Here is a 21,355-nt window from a genome sequence, read left to right as displayed (position 1 = left end):
TTCAGCCTAGGACATAGGGAGCCTGGGTCTTAGATACCAGGCTGCGCGCCACTGGCTCTATCCATGCCTTTGAGCCAATTTCTGAAGCGTTATGGGCCTCAGTTGCGTTAGCTTTAAAATGGGGATTATAGATACTCCACGCGGTGGCCACAAGGGGGCGTCCTGTCCATGTCAGGTGAAGGACACCTGGGGAGAGGCACACCTGAGCCCTAGAGTCCCTGGGAGGCTCCAGAATGATCCTAAGTACTCTGGGCATTCTTCAAGCCCACACCCATTTCAAGTGTGCACAGCATTACAGAAGGACGGCGCAGGAACCGCCTCTCTGTCAGGAACAGCTGAATAACTTAAGTCTGAAGAACCAGCCCCCACCCCCACCCTAGGAGGACTGATAAATGCTAATAAGCCAGGCTACCAGACAGGGTAGAGAGGAGCTTGGGACATTGCTGTTTATTCTCCACCCTGGAAAATTAACTCAAAATTTGTTATTTAACATTTAAAGTATCATTTCCCTCCGAGACGGTCAGAATGAACCCTCAAGCACCTTTTGTGAAAGTGTGAGTGTGATGCCAGAACTTCTTATCCTATAAGGTTTCCTTTTTACTACTGAAGTCCAGAAAGAGCAGACACTTTGGGGAAGCTCGCCTCATTCGGAGCCTCCTGACACGCAGTTCAGCTCCGAGGTCTCCACTTCCCCTCCGTGGACTTGCCTCAGCCCACAGCACTTCCTCCACCGTGTGGAGGGACTTAGCTATTCTCCTTCCACTTCCTGCCAGAGTGGAAGTGTTTGAACCCCATGCCCTCCTCAACAATAGGACAAGTGACAAAGCACAAGGCATTAGCGTCCCTTCCTCCTGCCTCAACTCAGCTGCCCCAACTCTTTCCCCAGAGTGCTGGCCTCCCTGCCTGAGCACAAAACATCCGCCGGACATCAGTCTGGAAAACAATAACGCGTTTGAAGACACGCTGGTGGAGACTAGGGAGCTCCTGGCCATCCAGATGGCCACCAGGCACATGACCTCCTACAGGGGTTTCGCAGGCCAACCACCACCCAAAGCCACCGTCCCAGGGGCTGGAACCTGAAGGTAGACACCAACGGAAAGGAAGCATGGATCAATATTGTTTTCCAGGATAGCAGGCCATTTTAAGTCTAGGTTCCTCACAGGGCCTCTAGACTCCGACAGCGCTATGCTGGGGCGAGTTTCTCTGACCCTTGATGTAGGCATTTCATTTTTTTGCTTTTGTAGGCAGATGTGGTTTTTATATCAACGCACAGACCACTTTCGGTTGTGCTGTTTCACTCAACATCATACCGTATCTGCCCGTTGTTCCATCTCCTCTCAACTCTGGGAATTTGTTCCACTAAAAACCTCCTTTCTGGAAACTTCATTTTCTTTTTATTACTTTGCGGCATCTTTCTTAATGCCCACAAGTCTGTTAAAAACAAAAGGAGGGAAAAAGGAGCCGGCCACACTGCCCCTTGCCCTGCAACCTCTACCCCCGGGACACCGCACTCTCTGGCCTCCACGTCCTCGCCTGCTCTCTCCTTCGCTCTCATTCCCTTAGAGCCTCCTCAGTGGTTACTGAGGACCAGCTCGCCAAATGCCTGGTCTTACTTGAGGGTCTAGTGGGGACCCGGGTTGTTTATGGACCTGCCAGAAAGCAGGGCCTGGGGACCCCATGGCGTGAATGGGCTTTCCCCACATCAGGTCCGAAAGAGCTTGAGCATGTCCCCATAAGGGTATCCATCACGGAGCCCAAAATTATTGGGCTCCAGCCGTTACCAGGGCCTCCTCTCGGCTGATCCAGGGGAAGCAGAAAGGCAGGCTGGGTCAGGGGTTTTGCTTGGCTGGTATCTCCCCCATGCCCGCTTCCACTGCTGCCCAGCCTAGCTAGCATCATTGCAGGATTCTGCACAAAGATCCTATTTTTTAAAAAAATTCTATAAACGCATAAAGGCTAATAAATACAGATTGTTAGAAAATGTTAATTATCCAAAGCTCAGAAAAAAACTCGGGTGGAACATTGCCCCCCTTTTCTGAAATGGTTGCTTCTTGGGCTGACCTCATGTGGCAGCAGGACCCAGACATGAGGTCATGGCTCTGGTGTTACCATATACTGCTTCATCCACACTCCCCCCCGTGGATGCCAGACACCCCGCAGAGGCGACCGAGCAGCCCGGAGGCAGCGGGGGAAACTGCTGAAGGCATTTTTTAAATTTTTCATTTTTAAAGCCAGTGTGTGTTGTCCTCATGCCACGCAGCGCACTCATTGTTGCAGAACGAGACCAACGATTACAAGGATGGCAAGTTGAAGACCTGCTGGACAATGGAGAACTTAGCCCAGGAGACCCCAAAAGCAGCCCATTGGCACCGTCCAAAGATCTTGGCTTGGAAGGGGCTTTAGAATCACCAAACTCCTTCCCTCAAAGCTTAATGCTTTCAAGATCCCCAGCAGTCCTGACCGCTGACAACAGATACTGAGTATCCGAGGCTGCCAGTCTATCTTTGGGCTGGACTGACTGTTAGAAACCTTCCTGGTAGGATGACTCCGTGTCTGTTGACCTGGAGCTTCAACTCCCTGATCTTAGTACCATCTTCACTGGCCACAGAATAATCCTTGAATGCCCAGGCTCATTGGTAGACCACCTGGCCTGGATTTCTGGTGAAGAGTGAAGGCCGAGGTCATTAGCGGGCCTAAAAGAATTCTGTCCCCGTCGCTGGGTATGTTTCATATCAAATGGCATTTATATCAAATTGTTGGTGCTACGGGACCCTCCCAGTAGAGAAATCCTTCGGGCGACTGTGCGCTTCCTTTGGTAAAACCTCCCGTTCCAAAGCTCTTTCCCCCTGACTGTGCCAGGAGAGAGCTTCGGACAGACCCTAAGAGACCTATAGCTCCTTTGCTATGCTCCCTACTTAGCTAAGAAGCGGGTGTAGGTGGTGGCCATAAGGGTGGGGTTAGGAGGTGCCAGGGTGACCCCACGGATAAGAGGAACTTAATGTGTAATTTCAAATCCTTAAGTCCGAGGTCCATGAATCTAGAGTTACTGTAGGAACGCCAAATCATTGCTCAGGAAGATACCAGCGACGGCATCCGTGCATTTATAATTAGGGGGCTGAGGTGTTCCTGGGAAGGGCTTGTCACAGCAGGGTGTGGCAGCTGCTGGCCGGCCCCTCCGGGACACAGCGCCCTACTTTTCTCCACTCCTCGTTTTATTTCCTTTGACACTGTGGGACTGGGTCTGCCCTGCCTGCAGGGTCAGGAGGAGCCCCCTTGACCTTGGTAACGTGACAGCCCCAAACCCGCAGCTCCTGCAGCCTCCGCCCAACATACACCGACCAGGGCAGGCCACCCGACTGCCTTCCCTGCATTGGCTCCGTGGGACGCCTGTCTTCGTTGGGAGCAGCGGGGCAGAGCTCTCTCCCAGCCCCAGGGACCTGGGCTGCACCCTCCGGGGACTTCGCAGCCCCGACATAGAAGGACACTTACTTTCCCTGAGGTAACTGAGGTGTGACAACAGCACTTCCGTGTTGTAGAGGGAGGTGGCGCGGAGGAAGTCCTCCTTGTTCATTTTACACAGTTCCTTGCCGTCCATGTTCTGGAAAAAGGCCGTGTCGATCTCCATCAGGCCGTACTCCTTTATCGCCCACTCCAGCCACTGCCGCACGTGCTCCTGCGTCCAGAGCGTGGGGTCTGCAGGGGAGAAGGTCGATCAGCAAGGGCTGCGGGTGGCGGGGCTCCCTCCCCTTCACAAAGGCCGGGCAGCCTCTCCCCGCCTGTCTTCCTCCTCCCCTCTCTCCTCACCTTTTCCTCTCCCCTTTCCTTCCCTCCTTTCCCCCCACTCTCCCTCTTCCTTGTCTCTCTCCCTCTCCCACCACCTCACTGGGAAACTGGGTTCCCTCCCAGATGGTCCCCCCAGCTCTCCCATCTGGCTCCCTGGCATCTGGCGCTGCCTGAACCACTTAGCACTCCGGCGAGGCTCTCAGATGCCTCGCTGCACATCCTGACGGCGCCCTCTTTCAAGCCTCGGGAAGTCAGCTGAAACTTCTGCCTGAGAAATGGTGGCATCAAAATGAAAATAAACACAGTTCCACAGATCCAGGGACCAGTGTCTCTGGAAAGGGAAACCATCTGTATCTTGAGAGCTCTGATGATTTCATGGAAGAACACAATTCTCAGATGGCTACAGAGAGAACACTTCTGTACACACTTTCCCCGCAAGCCCATCTGTGTGGGTGGAAAACCCAGGGGTGTTAGCCCTCAACGCGTATCCAGCCTGTGTTTTCTCCTTTTGGACACAGCTGGGTTGAAATTTCTACCAGATCATCCCCAAAATGTTTTTAGGATATGTCAGTGCCCAGAGGTGAGGAATGGTATCGGAGAAAAAACCCTGAGCCCCTGAGTGAACATCAATAATAAGAACTGGGGCCACCTGCGCTTAGGACCCTCACGGCTCCTTCTTGGCCAGGTGTGTGTGTGTGTGTGTGTGTGTGTGTGAGGGGGGAGCGGTGCATGCACCTTGAGTGCTAGTGAGGAGTCCAGGAGGGCCCATGGTAGGTAGAGGCCTTTATAGCTTATCACTTAGCACAGTCTGGAAGCCACCTCTTTCCTTGGCAACCAGTCATTAGTGAATCCAATAAATCCTTCAAATATGCTCCTCATAGAAGAAAACGACATGGCTCTCAGCCTCATGAGAGACCCTTCCACATGAAGCATTCAGGTAGGAAAGCACATAATGAAGCAATAGATTTTCTGGTGGTAACTGAACCAATTGGAAGTGGAGGAGAATAGAGTAAATGTGGAGAGTCACAGAAGGCTTCCTGGACGAGGAGAGGGGACAGGGCATTGTATGTCCACTGTCAGCCTTTTGCTGGGCCTCTTCTACTAGCAGGTTTATTTGGTAGGAATATCTGTGCTACCTCTCAGCCATGTCACCCTCTCCTGCTAGGACTTTGTGAAGGCTCTGGGCAAAAATGGAATCCTGGTTTGAATGATGCGGAGTGGCCGAGGGCAAAAAAGGATTCTGGAGCGTATTATTTCATCTGCCCCCCTTTGCTCATGTTCAGTATCCAAGGCCTCAGATTCGATTTTACACCATACATGTAATTAATTTTATTATTTCCTCTCTTGCGTTGAGCTCTATTGCAATATTATTTCTCTCCCTTTACAACACAATTGATTATAAATCTTTCACTCTGAATCATGCTAAATTCTTCCAAATGTATTTCCTGGATGATTTAGTCCCACTTCCTTCCTATCTGAACTTGGATCTGGTGATTAGCTAGGGTCCTCATATATACTTGTCTTAAAATCCCCCCATAAATTCAAACGGTTTCTCCGCCAATGTCTTACAGCCTCGATCTGTGGGCCTGCCCGGGGGGCTGCCTGGAGAAAGCCAGAATGTCTGAGGATAATGCTTAAGGACCGAGCCAGAGGCGAGACAGGGGAGTAAGTCCATCGCTGGTGAATTCATTACACGAAGCACTTTAAAAAGCCCTTGGTATGAATTTACACTATTTCTATTATTACTGCTATAGTTATGTTGGCCTGCGGAAGACAGACATTTTGATATTCTTGTTGAAAATATTTCAACACTTATTTAGAGTGGAAGAGCCAGCCAAGCAGTCTGGCCATCTTTGTCCTCTTTTGCTATTCCCTCCCCAAAGTGTCTATGGAAGTGAGATGATGTAAACATGGGGTTAAGATGATTTCTGGCCCTGGCGAGGTGGCTCAGTTGGTTGGAGCATCATCCCGTGCACCAAAAGATTGCGGGTTCGATTCCCAGTCAGGGCACATACCTAGGTTGCGGGTTCGATTCCCAGTCAGGGCACATACCTAGGTTGCGGGTTCGATCCCTGGCCAGGGACCGCAGGGGAGGCTACCAATTGATGTTTCTCTTTCATATCAATGTGTTTCTCTCTCTCCTCCTGTCCCTCTGAAAACAATAAATGTATCTTCGGGTGAGAATAAAAAACAAAGATAATCTCTGTTCTCCTAACCCTTCAGTTCTCAAGATCTCTTTCCCATGCTGGCAACTGTTTGGCAAGGCCAAAAGTTCACTACCAAAAGGCCAACAGCCTGGTGAGGCTTGGCTTTGGGGAGTGTGGACAAATTCCCACCCTGTCCACTTTGGTGCCTTCTTCATTGTCTGCCTTCTTTTGATGTGAAGGGAGAAGACATGGTGCTCCAGGACTTCACAAATGCACCTGAGCTAAACGTTCCTAGCTGGGGTCCCAGAGGACGTTCAGCATTAAGGTGATATAGGTCATGTAACGAGGATAAAGTAGTGCACACAGTGCCTGGCACCTGGAAAGTGATCGATGAATGGGAGCAATTCTTTCTCTGCCTTTGTGAGCTCACGCGCTTGTTGAAGAAAGAAACTAAAAATGCTTCATGAACAGTTTTCAAGTCCTATAAGCACAGAAAGATTCCCATTAGCCCACCCCTCTTCTGCCTCACTGGTCCCCACACCTCCCACCCCTGCCACCTTGAACTTGGCCCAGAACAAATACATGGGTGTAGCTGTGGTCCCAGGAGATGGTGAGATACAGCTTCCCAAGGAAAACAAATACAAAGGGCCAGGGAGAGAGGCCCACACAAAGCCACACCTTCTAGACCAAGAAGCAAATGCTTTTGCATTACCTCAGACACAACTGCACTTATACTTTTCCAAATGGAAGGGGCTTTGCCTTGTTGGTAAAGTTATTTTGGTAAAATGAGCTTTAATCTCTGCCCTATAATTCACTTTGCTTAAGGTTTGGACATTCTAGCTCCTTCCACCTGGCACCAACTCTATACGCTTCAGTTTTCAAACTCCCGTCTGGACCAGACGGCTGAGCTTGCTGGTCTGGCTGAGGCCGAGCGTCCAGCCAATACCCTGAGGCTGGAACAATGATTTTATTCTCTGTAACCAACAGCACCAATACTTAGGAAAAATAGGCTATTTTTACATAATGATATAATTTGCTGCACACATGTTAAGGAGCTCCATTTGTTAAATATAGTTATTTCTATTTTGAACCTGAAAGAGCTGGCTCTAATTTTGGAAAGGTGGAACCCCTGCCAATGCCAGGAGGCGCATGGCTGATGGGCATGACAGACCGGGTAGCCACCCTGCTCCCTAAAGGCGAGGGTGCGCACGTCTAGGCTTCCCCGGGCTCCTGCTGGGTTCAGGCGGCCTTGCCTCTGCTTTCTTTGCAGACCTCCTCCCATGGGACCAGGCGCCGACCTAGAGTCTGTGACGTGACCCGTCTGAGGGTGGGCTTCTGGAATCTGCACTTCCGGGTTCTGGTGACATTTGGGATACAGTCTTGGATGGCAGCTGGTGGGGGGAAGGCAAGACGTGCCCCTTTCCCAAGTCAGCATTTCCACGGGCAGCAGGGTACCAAGTCAACGTTCAGATGCCGCGAGGACAGACCTGCCCTTCGACTACTCGCCCAGAAGGGCGAGGACACGGATGCCAGACAGCACCCTGGTTCCCACGGTACCTGCGGGGACGATGACCCTCCTCTCGTTGGTGGTCATGTTGGGAGGAGGGGGCCCGTTCTTCTCATCCATGTAGCTGTTGTAGTTCATGGCGTTGGACTCGCCCCCAGCGACCAGCTTGCTGCATTTGCCAACGCTGCAGTCCACCGGGGACTCCCTAGACGGAGAGGAGACAAAGCCCGGGAAGTCGTCACTGCCACTGTGCCCGCACCGCACTGGAGCTCACCCAGCCCATCGCTCCGACAGCGGGAGCCATCTCCTGCCCCACCCGGTGTCAGGAGGAGGGGAAGGAGCAGCCTGGTTTCTAGTCTCCACGCTGCCGCCAGAGTTGTCTTCAAATCCCAGCGTGATCCTATCCTTACGGCACCTAAAAGCTTCCGGCGGCTCCTACTGCCCCCAACTAGAGTCTGGACTCGTCAGGACGGGATTGCAGCTCCCACCTGCCTGCAGCTGACGCTTTCTACCTTGTTGCCAGGGAGCCTACGTGCCCGTGGTGGCCCCTGCACCATCCCTGCCTCCCACCACTCAGTGTTCCTGTGCTGGTTCTAGGACTGTCAGGCTGTGGGACCGTTAGCTTGGCAAGTGTCTCCTCCGCTTGCTGGATGAGGGAGTGTCCCGAGATGGTGACATTACTTTTTTGTAATGTTGATGTAGATTACAGCCAGTTCTATACAGAACTTTGATTAGGAGGTAAGCAATAGATGCTTCCTGAGTAAATATATGTATTTCTATTGCATGAATATGATTCCAACGCATTTTTCATACACTGTTCTATGTGAATTTCCAAATAACCCTTCAAGATAGGCATTGCAAGGGTTAACAGCTCCCTTTTTTAATAAGGAAAGTGAGAGGTGAGGTGACTGGGCCAGGGTCACACAGCTAGCGGAGGTGAAAGCTGGATTTGCGTCCTTAGTGTTAAGCTTCCCTATCAAAACACATGTGCAGAAGAGCTGGATGCTGCATGAAGGAGGAATAGAATCCAAGAACTTCAACCTGACAGAGAGGCTGTGGCATTGGGCACCCTCCGCCACCAAGATCACAGAGGAAGCATGTCGAGGTGCACAAGGGACAGAGCAAGGTCACTTGAAGTACATACGTAGCCAGTTCAGCACCAGGGATTTTGCAATGGGGTGCAGAGAGCCTGCTCACTGGCTCCAGCTCAGCAACGAGTAGCCACCTGGAGGTCTGAGTTGATACCTGGTGCCCGGAGCAGGTGGGCAGGACATGCCACATACCCCCAGCACCTCTCAGTGTGCCCAGGGGAAGGGCCATCCTACCCCGCCATCCCCTCTACTCTGTCACTCAGCAGCAGCAGCAGGACCAAAGGAGGTGACCAGAAGGCCAAGGAGAGGCTGCAGCTGCAGGTTCACGGAACAGGAATTGCCAGTCCTGGCCACCTGGGGAACAGCAGCCAGTTCTCCCCAAACCCAGCGTCAGACCAAGGAGTTCAGATAAGGTTTGGATCGCAGCCGTCCGACCCTGGACCACACAACCTGTCCGGGCTTCCAAAGGCCTGGCTACTGCCTTCCCTGCTCTGCTGTGGTCAGGACTGACCATCACGGGGTCTCCAGCAGCAGGGTTGTGCCGGATGGGGTCTCGCTCATCTCGCAACATGGCAGCAGTAGCTCCACAGGCAGGGACAGCATCCACTGAGGCAGAGAAGGGAGTAACAGTCCTGCGGGGGCAGGGGCTCTGCAGGGTGGGGGAGGCCTGAGCACATTCAATAAAGAAAATTAAATAAATTTGTTTCTTAATCTGAAAGGAAAAAAATATTGAAGATCACTTATCATAGCTGGGAGATAAATGCTCCACTGAGATATTAGAAGTCAGACGGTAATTTTTTCCTGATGTCTTACAGAGGGGAACATGGGCTGAAAATGAAAATAAGATGTATAACTTACACATGTTAGAATTTAAGGTTTTACTATTCGCCTACTGTTTTTCCAGGCAGAGAACCAAGAACCAGCCGTCAGAGCCCCAGATTGTTGAAGGTTTAATGTCCCCATGGCAGTGCGAGGGAGGCAGTAGCTCATCAGGACTTTTCACCAGGATTTGGCCTTTGGCTTCTGCTGTTGAAGGACTTGGCCTGAGATGAAGCCGTCCCTGAAAGACCCTGGTCCTGGGTCTGAGCCGGGCTATGGCCGAGCTCACTGGGATCCCCCTCCTCATGGCTAACCACAAGCGGGTGTACGTGTGCGCACACATGCTCCCAACGCACACGCACACACACATGAATGCACACACATGCAACCCAATGCACACCCACACACGTACACAGCAACACACGCATGCGCACACACAATACCCAGCACACATGTGCGCTCACCCATAGACGTACACCCAGCACATGCACACACACATATGTGCACGCACACATGCACACGTACATAGAGCCGCCAGGGTCTGGCAGCCTTCCTCAGCCTACTTGTCCATTGTGAAGCAACCCCAGTGCAGCAGAAGTGGGAGGATTAAGTTGGCCTTCCACCAAGAGAGCAGCGTTTTCATGAGCTGGGAACTCTGGTGGAGGGTGGGGGTGCCCGAGCGCACACTTCCCCTGGAGGAAGCCCAGGCGTGAGGGCCATGGGCAGGGGCGGGGGCCCTTTCAGGCAGCAGTGCACTGTCTATCCAGGGCCGGCGTGACAGAAGACGTGCTCCTCTGTGGGCTGCATTCTCCCTTAGGAACATCGGAAAGATGTTTCCAAACATTCTTTTCCACATCAGCCAGGCCTCTGGGGATTGCTGAGCCCAAAACTGACCCCCTGCCATGCTGAGGTGAGAAGTCAGGACCTCAGAAATCACTGAATTGCAGTAACCTTTCAGGCACTTGTGGCAGGGCCTGTCCCTTCTGCCAGAAGCAGAGAAAAATACATTTTCAAGAAAGGAAATGTTTGGTAAAAGCTGCCCGGTGTGTCGCCTGGTAAGAAGAGCAGCTGTGAGCCCAGGGTGACATAGGCCCCTCCTGGGGAGGTGGGTACTAAGGACGCAGGAACGCCAGCCCCTGGAGGACAGCGTCAGAACCAAGGTCAAGACCAGGCTTTTTGCTGGGGTGACTACTGGGAGCCATACAGTGGCTGGAACCTCCTCGTTTCCCATCCCATAGAAACTCTCCTACTTCCGTTTCCTCTTTCCTTCCTTCAGCCCCTGTGGGCACACCTGCTCCCCAGCTGGGCAAGTGATCTGTTGGGGAGCTTCTCCTCTGGAACGGGCTCTGTCCTCAGTCCCAGACCCCTCAGCGAGGCTCTGCACAGGGGCGCCCCTGGGAGAAGCCTGGCCCCCACCCGGGACCGCGGCACTTGCCCAGGCTGGCCCTTCTCTGACGGCTCGGGGAGAGAGGGAAGGGAAGCGGCACCTTTACCGTGGGCCTGCCACGTGCCGCTGCACCCCCAAGCTCTCAGCCACACTCCTCCTCCAGACAGCACCTGCCTCACGTGTGGCCATTGGGCTCTATGGCTACTGCGAAGATGTTGGGGGCGGTCCAGGTGAAGCCCAGCATAAAGGCTGCTCTCTAGTGAGGCAGCTGGCGCCTGTGAAGAGGCCGGATGGAGACAAGAGGGAAGGGAGGGGGAGCACAGATGGAGGGGAAGAGGGTTGGCCATTCAGCCCGGCTACCCTACCGCTAGTTTGTATTGAGACCCGCACTTACGGCAAGCATGGGGTTAGGGCTTTCAGGCAGCTGACAGCACTGGGACAGGTGACAGGAGGGTCTGGGGCTGCCACAGCAGAGCACAGAGGAGGGAGTGGCTCCAAGAGGTTAACTCAGAGCACGTCCATCTCAGCCCTGGCTCAGAAAGCCACGGCCTGGGAGGCCACAGCCAAGGTGGCCTGACCCTTACACCCTGGTCCTCTGTTTTCACCACTGGACATAAGCTCTCTATGCCTCTGGTCCCATTTTTGTGTGTTGAGTGAACATTGCTTTACAAAGACAACTATGATTTCCAAAAGTGCTTTGCAAACTGTTCAGCCATTTAAAACAAGATGAGAAATCTTCGGTGTTTGAAGAAAAGGGGATTCAAAGCCTGCTCCCAAAGAATATCCTGTTAGACTAGACAAACATTTTTTTTTACCTTCTCATTGAACTCCGGGCAGCTTCGCTCAGGGTCTGCCACCCAGATCCATAGATCTACAGCCCTGGCTTGGCACCAATAGGTGCCCAACACTCACACAGCTCACGTGACAGCTTGGACTTTACCCAAGCCACAGGATTGCATTAGGACCTGCCATGTGTGTCTTCCATGTAATGTGTCTACATTGTATAAAAATTAGGATTAAGGATTACTATAGGATCCATGCATAGGTGTACGCATAAGATTTTTGTTTTTTGTTTTGAAAAGAAGGTAACATAAATTAGAAGCAAATTTCAAGAAAAGGAAATCACCCATAATAAAGCCACCACCCAACGCAATTGCTATTTTAATCTCTGTACCTAGTAGATGTTCATAGGTTCTCCCAAATCTTGCGGACAGCTTCCCACACAGGTTATGTGTGACATGCCTCATACTGCAGGGTTCAGAACCTTGGGAAGCCTTCGCATGCCCTTTCAGAAGGCAGGAGTTAAGGGTGTGTGAAGCTGATCTTCTTGGAGATGGTATGGAAGTGTCTAGGTGTCTAATAAGGGCATCATATCCTGGCGGGCATTCTAGGGAGCACCGGGGCAGAGTAATACTGAACTCAGGTCCTGCATGCCTGGTGCACAAGGCAAGCAAGTCCTTGCATTTTCTCTCCATAAACTGATACTTTCTCCTTCAGGGATGCTTTCTCCGAGCCCCGTGGTTGAGGCAGGATGCAGCTGAGTTATTTGCAGACCACAGCTTGGATCTAGTCGCTGAAGTCTACAGCCAACACAGAACCTGTGAGCCATGCTATTTCACGGACAACTCACCCTAACAGACTCAACCACAGATGGAAGAGATGCAGAAAGAGAGCCAACCTCCCACGGTGTGGGCAAGCTAGACTTTCTCGGCTCCTCAGACCTCAATCTCTCCACTGGACCTTTGTTCAAAGGGCTAGCTACTTGGATAAGAGGGAAGCCAGTCACTGTCGCTTTAGGTGCACCGAATACCTCCTCCAGAGACAGGAGCATCTATGGGGGCTCCAGTAAGGCTGAAGAAGTAACTCAGAAACCCATGTTACCAGCGAACGTGAAGAGAATTCACTCTGAATCACAGGACGGTCCGACATACTCTAGCCTAGTCCTATCCACTCGAAGTAGAATGTGAGCCACACATATAGTTTTACATTTTCTGGTAGCCACGTGTTTAAAAAAAATTTTAATAAGTGAAAGAAATTTGAATAATATATTCAATACATTAACTCAATATAGCCAAAAGATTATTTCAACATAATCGATATTAAAATAATTAATTATTGTACTATTTTTCCCATACTCAGTGTTCTAAATGCAGTGTATTATACAGGTAGAGCACATATCACTTTTGAATTAGCCACATTTCAAGTGCTCAAAGGCACCACCTGGCTAGTGGCCGCTGTAGGGGACCCCAAATCCAGTCCACAAGCCGAGAGTTCCCAAATTGTATCCTCTGCTTTGGTTTCCTCATCTAAGGTGAGAAATGGCCTTTTGCATTGAAAATGCCATGAGCAATAATACTCAGGGGATAGGGGAAGCTACAGAGTTGAGGACGAGAGATTTCAATAGCCTGGTATCTATTTGATCATGGTATTTCTTTTCGCATGATCAAATAATAGGACCCGACATGGTTCTACCCTAAGCAAAGGTATTTGCTGGAAACCCTTGCTTCCTGCTGCCCGCCAGTCCAGCTTAAATGTAAGCACTTAGAGGATATTGACGAGGTGCTGTGAGAGCTGTGCCTAACCTGCTCGGCTCTGGGAGTCCACTGCATCGTCTTTGTTTCTCCAGAGGGGGTGAGGATACATCCGTCTTTCTGAGCCTACTTTATCACCTGCGCGTGGTCTGGGTCAAGAGAGGCAAATCAAAAGCCAGGGCTGCTTTGTGAAACCCGAGATAGGTATCTGCTCTCTGGGGTATCCAGAGAGCTGTCCTGCAGCTGGCTTCTGGTGTGACTGGAGCCAGGAATGAGCTGGCAGGTGGATTCTGAAAATGAATTTCCTTGGGGACCCTCCTGGCCCAGGATTAGTATCTTGGAGCACTTGAGGCTTCCTTGAACAGTTGGGTCCCATATGCAGGTTGGCTGAGTACAAACACAGGTTCCGTCTGAGGTAGAGATCACAGCTGACCTTGGTCTTTGACCTGTCGGCTTATACGCTAATGCTCTGCATGACCTGGAATAAGCATCTTCACTTGTGAGCCTGGTTAGCCACACATTCTTTCACTTATGTACTTACCAACTGTTTATTGAGCACTTATCATGTGCTCATCTAAAAAAAGCCCGCCCACATTTAATGAGGGAATTGATAAGAAGCAGGAAGAGCTAAGAAGGACAAAGGCAGGCTAAAGTGACAGGTGCTGTTTCAGACCAGGTAATCAGGGAAGGCCTCCGAGAAGGTAACATTCAGGCAGAGACCTGAAATAAGTGACGGAGATAGTCCTATGGCAAGATGAAGTAGGAATGTTCCAGAAAGAGGGAACAGAAGGGAAGAGACTCTGAGGCAGGAGTGTGGAGGGAAAGAGTGAAATGGGGAGCAGGATGGGAAAGAGGGTACCCGAGGATGGTGGGGCGATGGGAGGCACTTTGGCTTTTGCCATGAGCCAGGAAAGGATTTTCAGCAAGACAATTAAATATTTTCCAAGGATGACTCTATCTGCAGCCTGAAGAACAGCTTTCAGGAAGGCGAGGGGACGCGGGGAGAACAGGGTGCCGAGGGTAGTCTAGGAGAGGTGCTGCTGGCTAGGCTTGAGGTGGGCGGGGGTTGGATTCAGGATCCAACAGGTGGAAGGCTCTCTGGGGGTGGGGTCTAGGTTGTCCACACAAGCACCGGGGCCATGGTGGGCAGGCCAGCTGGGAGGCTCTGCTGAAGAGCCCTCCTTGCTGTCACGGTGAATGTTGGCAGAACTGAGGAGGTGACCTCAAAAGCACAATGCACGGCAGGGCGGGGGGGTGGGCCACCAGCCAGGAGTCAGGACGCCTGGGCTCTGCAGCCAGCTTCTCCTCCTCTGCATCCCTGGACGAGTCATTTACCCCCTCAAAGACCAATTTGCCTTTCTGGGCCAGTATGTAATGGCAGAACCCACCTCATCAGAGAGTAGTGGGTAGCAAATGACAGCACGGAAAAACGTGTGACGGACTACCCTGCCTACACAGTGAGGAACTCAATACCTATTACCTCCGTGGGGTGACACTCACTTACGGGGCTCCCGGCTCCAAACCGCCGAGCCTTCCTGAAATCCTGGACTCGGGAAGGTGGCTGGGATCCCAGGGACTGGTTTGGGTTAGCGGGACTGAGACGTGGTGGGTCTGGGTGTTCCCACCATCAGGAGAGGGGCTCCCAGGGGCTGCTGGGCACTCCCTTCTCTCTTCTCTCTCTAGACTCAGTTCCTCCTCACCCACTTCACAGTTCAAACATGTTAGAGATGAGGCCCAAACCTCAGTTCCAGCCCCCCAGTATTTATTACCTGAGCTTCAGTTTCCAAAGCCTAGTAGACAATTTTATCTGGACATTCTACTGTTGGCTCACAAAACCCCACAGGGGCCACTGACACCTCCCCTCAGTGCATCTCCTCTCCCTGCTCCCGGGGCTGCTGACAGGCTGCCAGCTTTCGGAGCAACATCAGGCTTCCGTCACCTTTGACCCTTCCCCTCCCAGATCCGCTGGCCTAACCCTGGCGATCATCCCTTTGATAGGCCCCTCATGTCTCTATCCCTCTCGACGTCCCTAATCATCACCACCAACCTCTTTCAGCACATTATAATTTCTTTTCTGGATCCTTCAATAACCTTTTAACTTTTCTTTCTGACTCTCCCCTTTCTGCCCTTCTGTGTTCAATGACCGTCAGCTCACTAGTCTGAAGTCCTAGCTCTGATGGTATTAAAACATCATGTCTATGCTCAAAGTCAGTCTTTGCCAGTGGAATGAGTTCCGTGATTTCTTGGCCTGCCATTCGGGGCCCACTCTTATTGTCACATTTATCTCTCTGTGCTGTGGACCCTTTGGGTTACCTGGTATTTCACAAATGAGACCAATGTTTTCTCTCTTTCAAACCTTTGTCCGTGGCGGTCACTATCACCGTCCTTGAGACACTCTCTGAGTCCTCGCCCTGTGCTGGGTCCTTCCCCCGCAGCATCAGTGTTAACCCTGGGAAGGAGAAGACCCTCCAGGGTGGTTTGAGAAAGGAGGAAGCTGGTGCTCAGAGACGCAGACCCCGCCTGCCCAAGGGCACAGCCAGGACTGGTACCTGGGCTGCCTGTCCACCAGGCCTGCTCTTCCTTGGCCCTGTGACTTTTTTTTCCTTGACTTCGCCCCCCACTTCTACAAGCAGAGTCTTGCCTGCTCTGGCATCACCCATGTCACATACTTTCTAAGTGTGGCTTGTCCTCCCTCACACAGGGAGCCCTTCCGAATGTTCACCTCTGTCGTCAGCTCGGCTTTTACTACAATGGTTTGGCCATCTTTGCTCTGGTGAGACCCACCCAGAGAGGTCAAGTATCTTCAACAAAGACAGGGAAGGGTATTTTACTGCTAAGTTATTCCCAAGAGGGGCTAGATCTGGGCCTGACACAAAACTTGTGTTCCATACATGTCTGCAGAGAAGGTTATGGGCCTAACCCAGAGAGCCAGCGGGGCTCGCTGCCCTTGCTCTGCCCGCAGCCCTTGCCTCTCTCTCTCTCTCTCTCTCTCTCTCTCTCTCTCTCTCTCTCTCATCTCAGCTCTCTAGGAATGACTCAGGTTCCTGGCTCAGCCCCAGAGCCTCATCTGCTGCAGAAACCCTAAATGCCAGAAGCCACTTACGTCAGACCTGCCTACTCAGACACCTGGCAGCAAGCGTGCCTCCAGCCTCGGAGCCGCGCAGGCCTGGCGGGCTTACCTGGATCCATTCATGTGGTCATACTCCCGCTTGACATTGACCCTCACCGGCTGATTAATCCACTCTTGCTGTGGTGGGAGGGGGTTGATTTTGTGGGGCTGGCCATAGTCAGGGCTCCCTGAGGCGGTCATGTCGGCCTTGGGGAGATGGGCCGCACCGTAGGCGGAGTCGAAGAGGGACTGGTCGTCACTCACCACCGAGAGAGCCTCCTGGAGGGCCAGAGAAGGAGAGAGAAAGCCCAGTGTCACTCTTGGCCCAGTGTCACCCTTCACCTGCTCTTCCTCTGAGCTGGCAGGGCGGCCCAGGGCTGCCCCGGGCCACTTCTCCGGAAGCTGGCTGACTCCCACTTGGGGTAAGTTTACCCTTATGCAAATGTGATGGTTTCTTTGCAGGTTACCCTGGACAAAGGGAGAGTTGGGGCACTCAAGTGGGGGTGGCGGATCCATAGGAGAGTGTTCATTTGTTGCGTCTGCAGCTGGGGCCCCAGGACAGGAAGGTGGGGAGCGGCCAACCAGGAAGAGCAGCCACACAGCTGCACGTGTGGAGGTGCCGGGGCCCTGGGCTCTCTCTCGGTTAGAGGCAGAAGTGTCTGTCGCTGTGAGAGCAGTCAGCCAGGGGGAAATGAGAGTCAACAGCCGCTTCATAGGTGAGGCCGGTGAGACCCACCCAGAGGGGTAAGTATTTAGCTCCAGGTCACACAGGGGAAGGGTGGGGCAGGGCTGTGGCCCCAGCTAATTTCGGTTTCTTTATCTGTAAACAGGTATAAGAATAGCTTTCTCAGGGCTGATGAGTGGATGCCAGGAGAGGATGTAGGCACAGGTGTCTAGCTTGACTGGAGGGCTCCGCATCGGGTGCCAGGGCTGTCTGGGAGGACTGAGTACATCTTGCACACCCCCAACTTGGACGGGAGACCACCCCGGGACGGAGTGGCCCCTCAGCCTCCCTCACCTGGCCCTGGAGATGACAGCTTCCTGTCTTAATTCGAACGATTCTGCCTGCCCGGGAGTGAGAGCGGAGTCTCAGCCAGGCGAATGGGAGGATGGGGGAAGACCTTCTGCCAGGGGTAGCTCTGTTTTCCCCGCTCACACTTCCCTGGCACCTGACACAGGTCTGCAGGGACCATGCACTGGGAAAGGAAGCCTTGCGCTCTCCAGGGAGCTCCTACCAACCCAAGCACGGTGGTGAGATTCTCCCATTATTCCAAGTCACATGCAATCACACGGACCCCAGGTCACGGACTGGGGGGTGATGCTCACTGCATCACGTGATTACATGGAGGGAAGTTGACCACTTTTCAGAAAAGCAAGTAGTAGTCTGTAATTAACGACAACCTAAGCTGTGCAATCTACAGTTGTGAAGACGAGATGGGATAATGCTTGAAAAATACAACAGTCTCTGGCACCCCAGAAATGTCAGTTATGATAACACCCCATATATCAGTTACGATGATTCTTTGTGTTCAAGCTAAGATTCTCTTACGTGACCCGTTATGAGCTGAACTGCTCCCTTAAAATTCATTTGTTGAAGCCCAGCCTCAGAAGGTGACTGACTGTATTCGTAAGTGGGTGCCCTAAAGAGATGGTTAACTTGAAATGAGGCCTTTCCATGGGTCTTAATCCAATCTGACTGGTGTCCCTGTACGAGGAGGATATTGGACAGAGAGACCCAGGGATGTGTGTGCACAGAGGACCCTCCCCACGAACAGCGGCAAGAGGGCGGCCATCTGCAAGCCAAGGAGAGAGACCTCTGGACCCTGAGGGCACCCTAACCTTGGACCTCCAGCCTCCAGAACAGTGAGAAACTAAATGTCTGTTAATTAAGCCCCCCGGTCGGTGGTGCACTGTTGTGGAAGCTCTAATACACCACCATTACTTAAACCCTCCCTGTGCCTCTAAAATTACAGTGTGCTCTGCTGGCTGGCAACCTGTTGCCTTATCTCTCACCCAGGGCATTCTCAACCCCGGCACGGGGACAGACATGCTCAAAGGCAAAGGTCCTTCTGTGGCTGCTACTGGCTGGGGTCAGGGGATACTTCTGGAACATACTCTGGGAAGACTGTTCCTGCACCCCAAGGCTTTGCACGCTATAGATCTGGCCAGAGATGGCGGTCTCTAAGCTGAGCTGCCTGCCCAACAGTAAAAGGCTCACACCCTCCCCAAGAGGGTGTCCCTTGATTCAGACTAAAATCTGGTAGGATCTCTCTCCATTTCCTCTGCATGTCATGCTCAGACAAAAGCTGGGCTCCTTTGGTTATTACATCCATTACCCACACATTAGTATCTCCATATAATAACTATTTTTGGTTATTATATCCATTCTGCATTTCAGTTAGGGGTCAGTCCTGGCTCCACACCCCAAACCAGTTTTGAACTGTCATCCAAGTACACAGCATTATGGGTCCACATTCAAAAATGTGACATTGTGTTATTCCAGGGGACTGAGCCCAAGTCCGTGAAATTCCTGGGGCTCCACACTTGCCAAGGGCCCCATTCCCAGCTGAGACCCATGAACACCCTTTCAGTGATCAAGGTGAAGAAGAGTCACCAGTTCTGCTATAAACAGACTCCCTTTAGGGAATGAGATGCCATCTTCTGCTCCGGGGAGGGGCTTACATGCTCAGTATTTCATGCACAAATTTTGAAGTTTCCAATTAAAAAATTTCTTCCACATCCCTTCCTCTAAGTTAGGGGAGAAGATGACGGGGTAACCGAGGCAAGGAGGCCTGGAAGGCAGGATGGGGCGCAGGGATGGTCTGATGAGAGGTGAGAGATCCCTACCATCTTTATCCGCACAAAAAGGGGGGCAAGACCTAAGAAAAGACAGGATGGTCAAGACAATGGGTCAAGCAGATGGCAAGACCCAGATCCACAGTGAGAGGCTGGAACAGAGAGCGGATCAGACAAAGCTGGGGGCAACGGCGGTGGACCGTGTAGAACGGTACTCAGTGAGAAGTAACTGATGAGACCAAGCGCAGGTGAGGTAACGGATGCAAAACCAGTTAGAGCTCATTCTGGAAGAGATGTTTCCTTTAGACTGTCGTTCACAGTCAAAGGAAACTCATCGAGTGGCCCATCACAGGCGAAGGAAACCAGGTTTCTTCCAGAAGCCCTCACGCTTCTCCTGTCTGTCCAGGCTGGGCCCGGGGGTCCGGCAGGTGCACTGCCCCCCGCAGTTCTCTTTCCTGGTGCTGACTCATTTCCACACTGCCGCTTTTTTGGTCCCTGCATATCCCCTGGTCAGATCGAGCTCTCTTGGAAGTTGTAAACACCACAGTCACAACCGCTGCCCAGATATCCCGGGAGCCTGCTCGTGGCCGACCACAGCGAATCTGTTCTCATCTGCTTGTTCTCTAGAACTCAGCTCTGCCCCAGCCATGCCCTGCCCCACCCCCCACGTGTGTGACACTCCTGCTGCAGCTCCTGTCCAATGATAACGAGTCTCACTGCCCACGGAGCCAGTCCCGCTCATGTCCACCCCTGTGTCCTAGAGTTTGTTAGTCCTTCCTGGTCTGGGAGTGTCCTTCCACAGGGATGCACAGCCAGTTCTTCCCATTTGTGCAATCAATGAGATCTTCCTTACTCCATGAAACCGTCGGATAATGCTGTGACCCATTTGAGCTGAAAGCCTGCTGAGAATACTGCTTGTGTTCACACACAGTTCTGTTCACAATCAGGATAAATAACGGCCTTTTTCTTTCTTTTCTTCTTTTTCCCCCCATAACAGTATGGAGAAAAGAATCAGTGGTTGAGGGAAGAGAGAGAGACGGTGAAGGAAGGGTTCTCTGTCTAGTCTGCTGCGTCAAATCAGAAAACTCACTATTGGCAGGGGAAGGGACATGAAGACCACTACGTAGGAAAAGTAGATTTGGAGACTTGATTTGGGACCCTGGTAAAAGTCATAATTGAGAAGGATAGGCTCACTGTCTTTGCAAGAAAGTAGCACCCCTTTGGCCATTCAGGGCTGAGAGCTTTGGGGACATCCCAAGGTGACAATATTATTGGAACCTTGGCAAGGACACTGCTGTTTTTATGATAAGGGGGGGGCACCTCTTCCAAGCTGCTTTGGGGGCAGCGGGAACAATAAGGGGCGGGTGTAGAGGACAAGCAGACTCAGAGCGTGGTGCTGAGTGACTGCAGTGACAGACCTGTGTGAGCATCTTGTGTCACCGCTGGGGGCTCGCAGATGTCACGAGGGTGACTTGATGTGGACAGAGACACCAGAGTGCTGCTTTTACCTGCTGCGGAGCTGCTGAGCTGACAGACATTCTTATTACATACGTGGGCTGTTGCTGTTTGTGTGTATTTTATAAAACTATTTACTTTTACTTAAACTCTTAAAACTTTAAAAGTCTGAATGTAAAATTTAAAACTCTTTACAGAAATAAGTACATTGTTGTTGTTTAAGATCATTGCATTGAGAAATTGTTAAGTAGTTAACTTTGGGATGGCAAACTGAGAATATGAATATATATATATTAACATCAGCATAAAAATCCACAAACTCTTCAGAGCAACTAAATTCCTTTGATTTTTAATGACGTCACTTCTCTGATTGGCTCTGGAGTCTACACTCATTCTTTCACTCAGAGGAAGGCAAGTTATTCTTCTAAAGACTTATCGAGTCCAGGTTGCTTTAGAGCATGCTATGTAAAAACTGACTTTCAAGTAGGAAATACAGAAGCGTGGGCTCTGCCCTGACTTGGGGGCGGGGGGAGGGCAGCTCAGTTGGTTGGAGCATCATCCTGTACACCAAAAAACCATAGGTTCGATTCCCAGTCAGGGCACATGCCTAGGCTGTGGGTTCGATACCTGGTCAGGGCGTGTATAGGAGGCAACCGATGAATGTTTCCCTCTCACATGGATGTTTCTCTCTCTCTCTCTCTCTCTCTCCCCCTTCCTCTCTTTAAAATCA

General features: G+C 51.7%; 1 protein-coding gene across 3 annotated transcripts in view; it reads right to left on the bottom strand.

Annotated features, from left to right (window-relative positions):
- Window positions 1–21,355, bottom strand: part of FLI1 (Fli-1 proto-oncogene, ETS transcription factor) — a 119,248-nt gene that overhangs the window by 33,438 nt on the left and 64,455 nt on the right. For 2 of the 3 annotated variants that reach the window (XM_090290867.1, XM_090290868.1), the window contains 3 exons: window positions 16,445–16,653; window positions 7,488–7,642; window positions 3,490–3,693 (listed from right to left, as the gene is read on the bottom strand). In XM_090290867.1, coding sequence (XP_090146993.1) covers window positions 3,490–3,693; window positions 7,488–7,642; window positions 16,445–16,653 — 568 coding nt within the window. The remainder of the gene's footprint in view (window positions 1–3,489; window positions 3,694–7,487; window positions 7,643–16,444; window positions 16,654–21,355) is intronic. The other variant, XM_090290869.1, reaches the window with a different exon arrangement.

Source organism: Furipterus horrens, unplaced genomic scaffold, assembly GCF_987537825.1.
Source record: "Furipterus horrens unplaced genomic scaffold, mFurHor1.1.pri manual_scaffold_11, whole genome shotgun sequence".
NCBI lineage: Eukaryota > Metazoa > Chordata > Mammalia > Chiroptera > Furipteridae > Furipterus > Furipterus horrens.
Note: the sequence above shows the minus strand (reverse complement) of the source record. Positions and strands in the feature narration are given on the sequence as shown.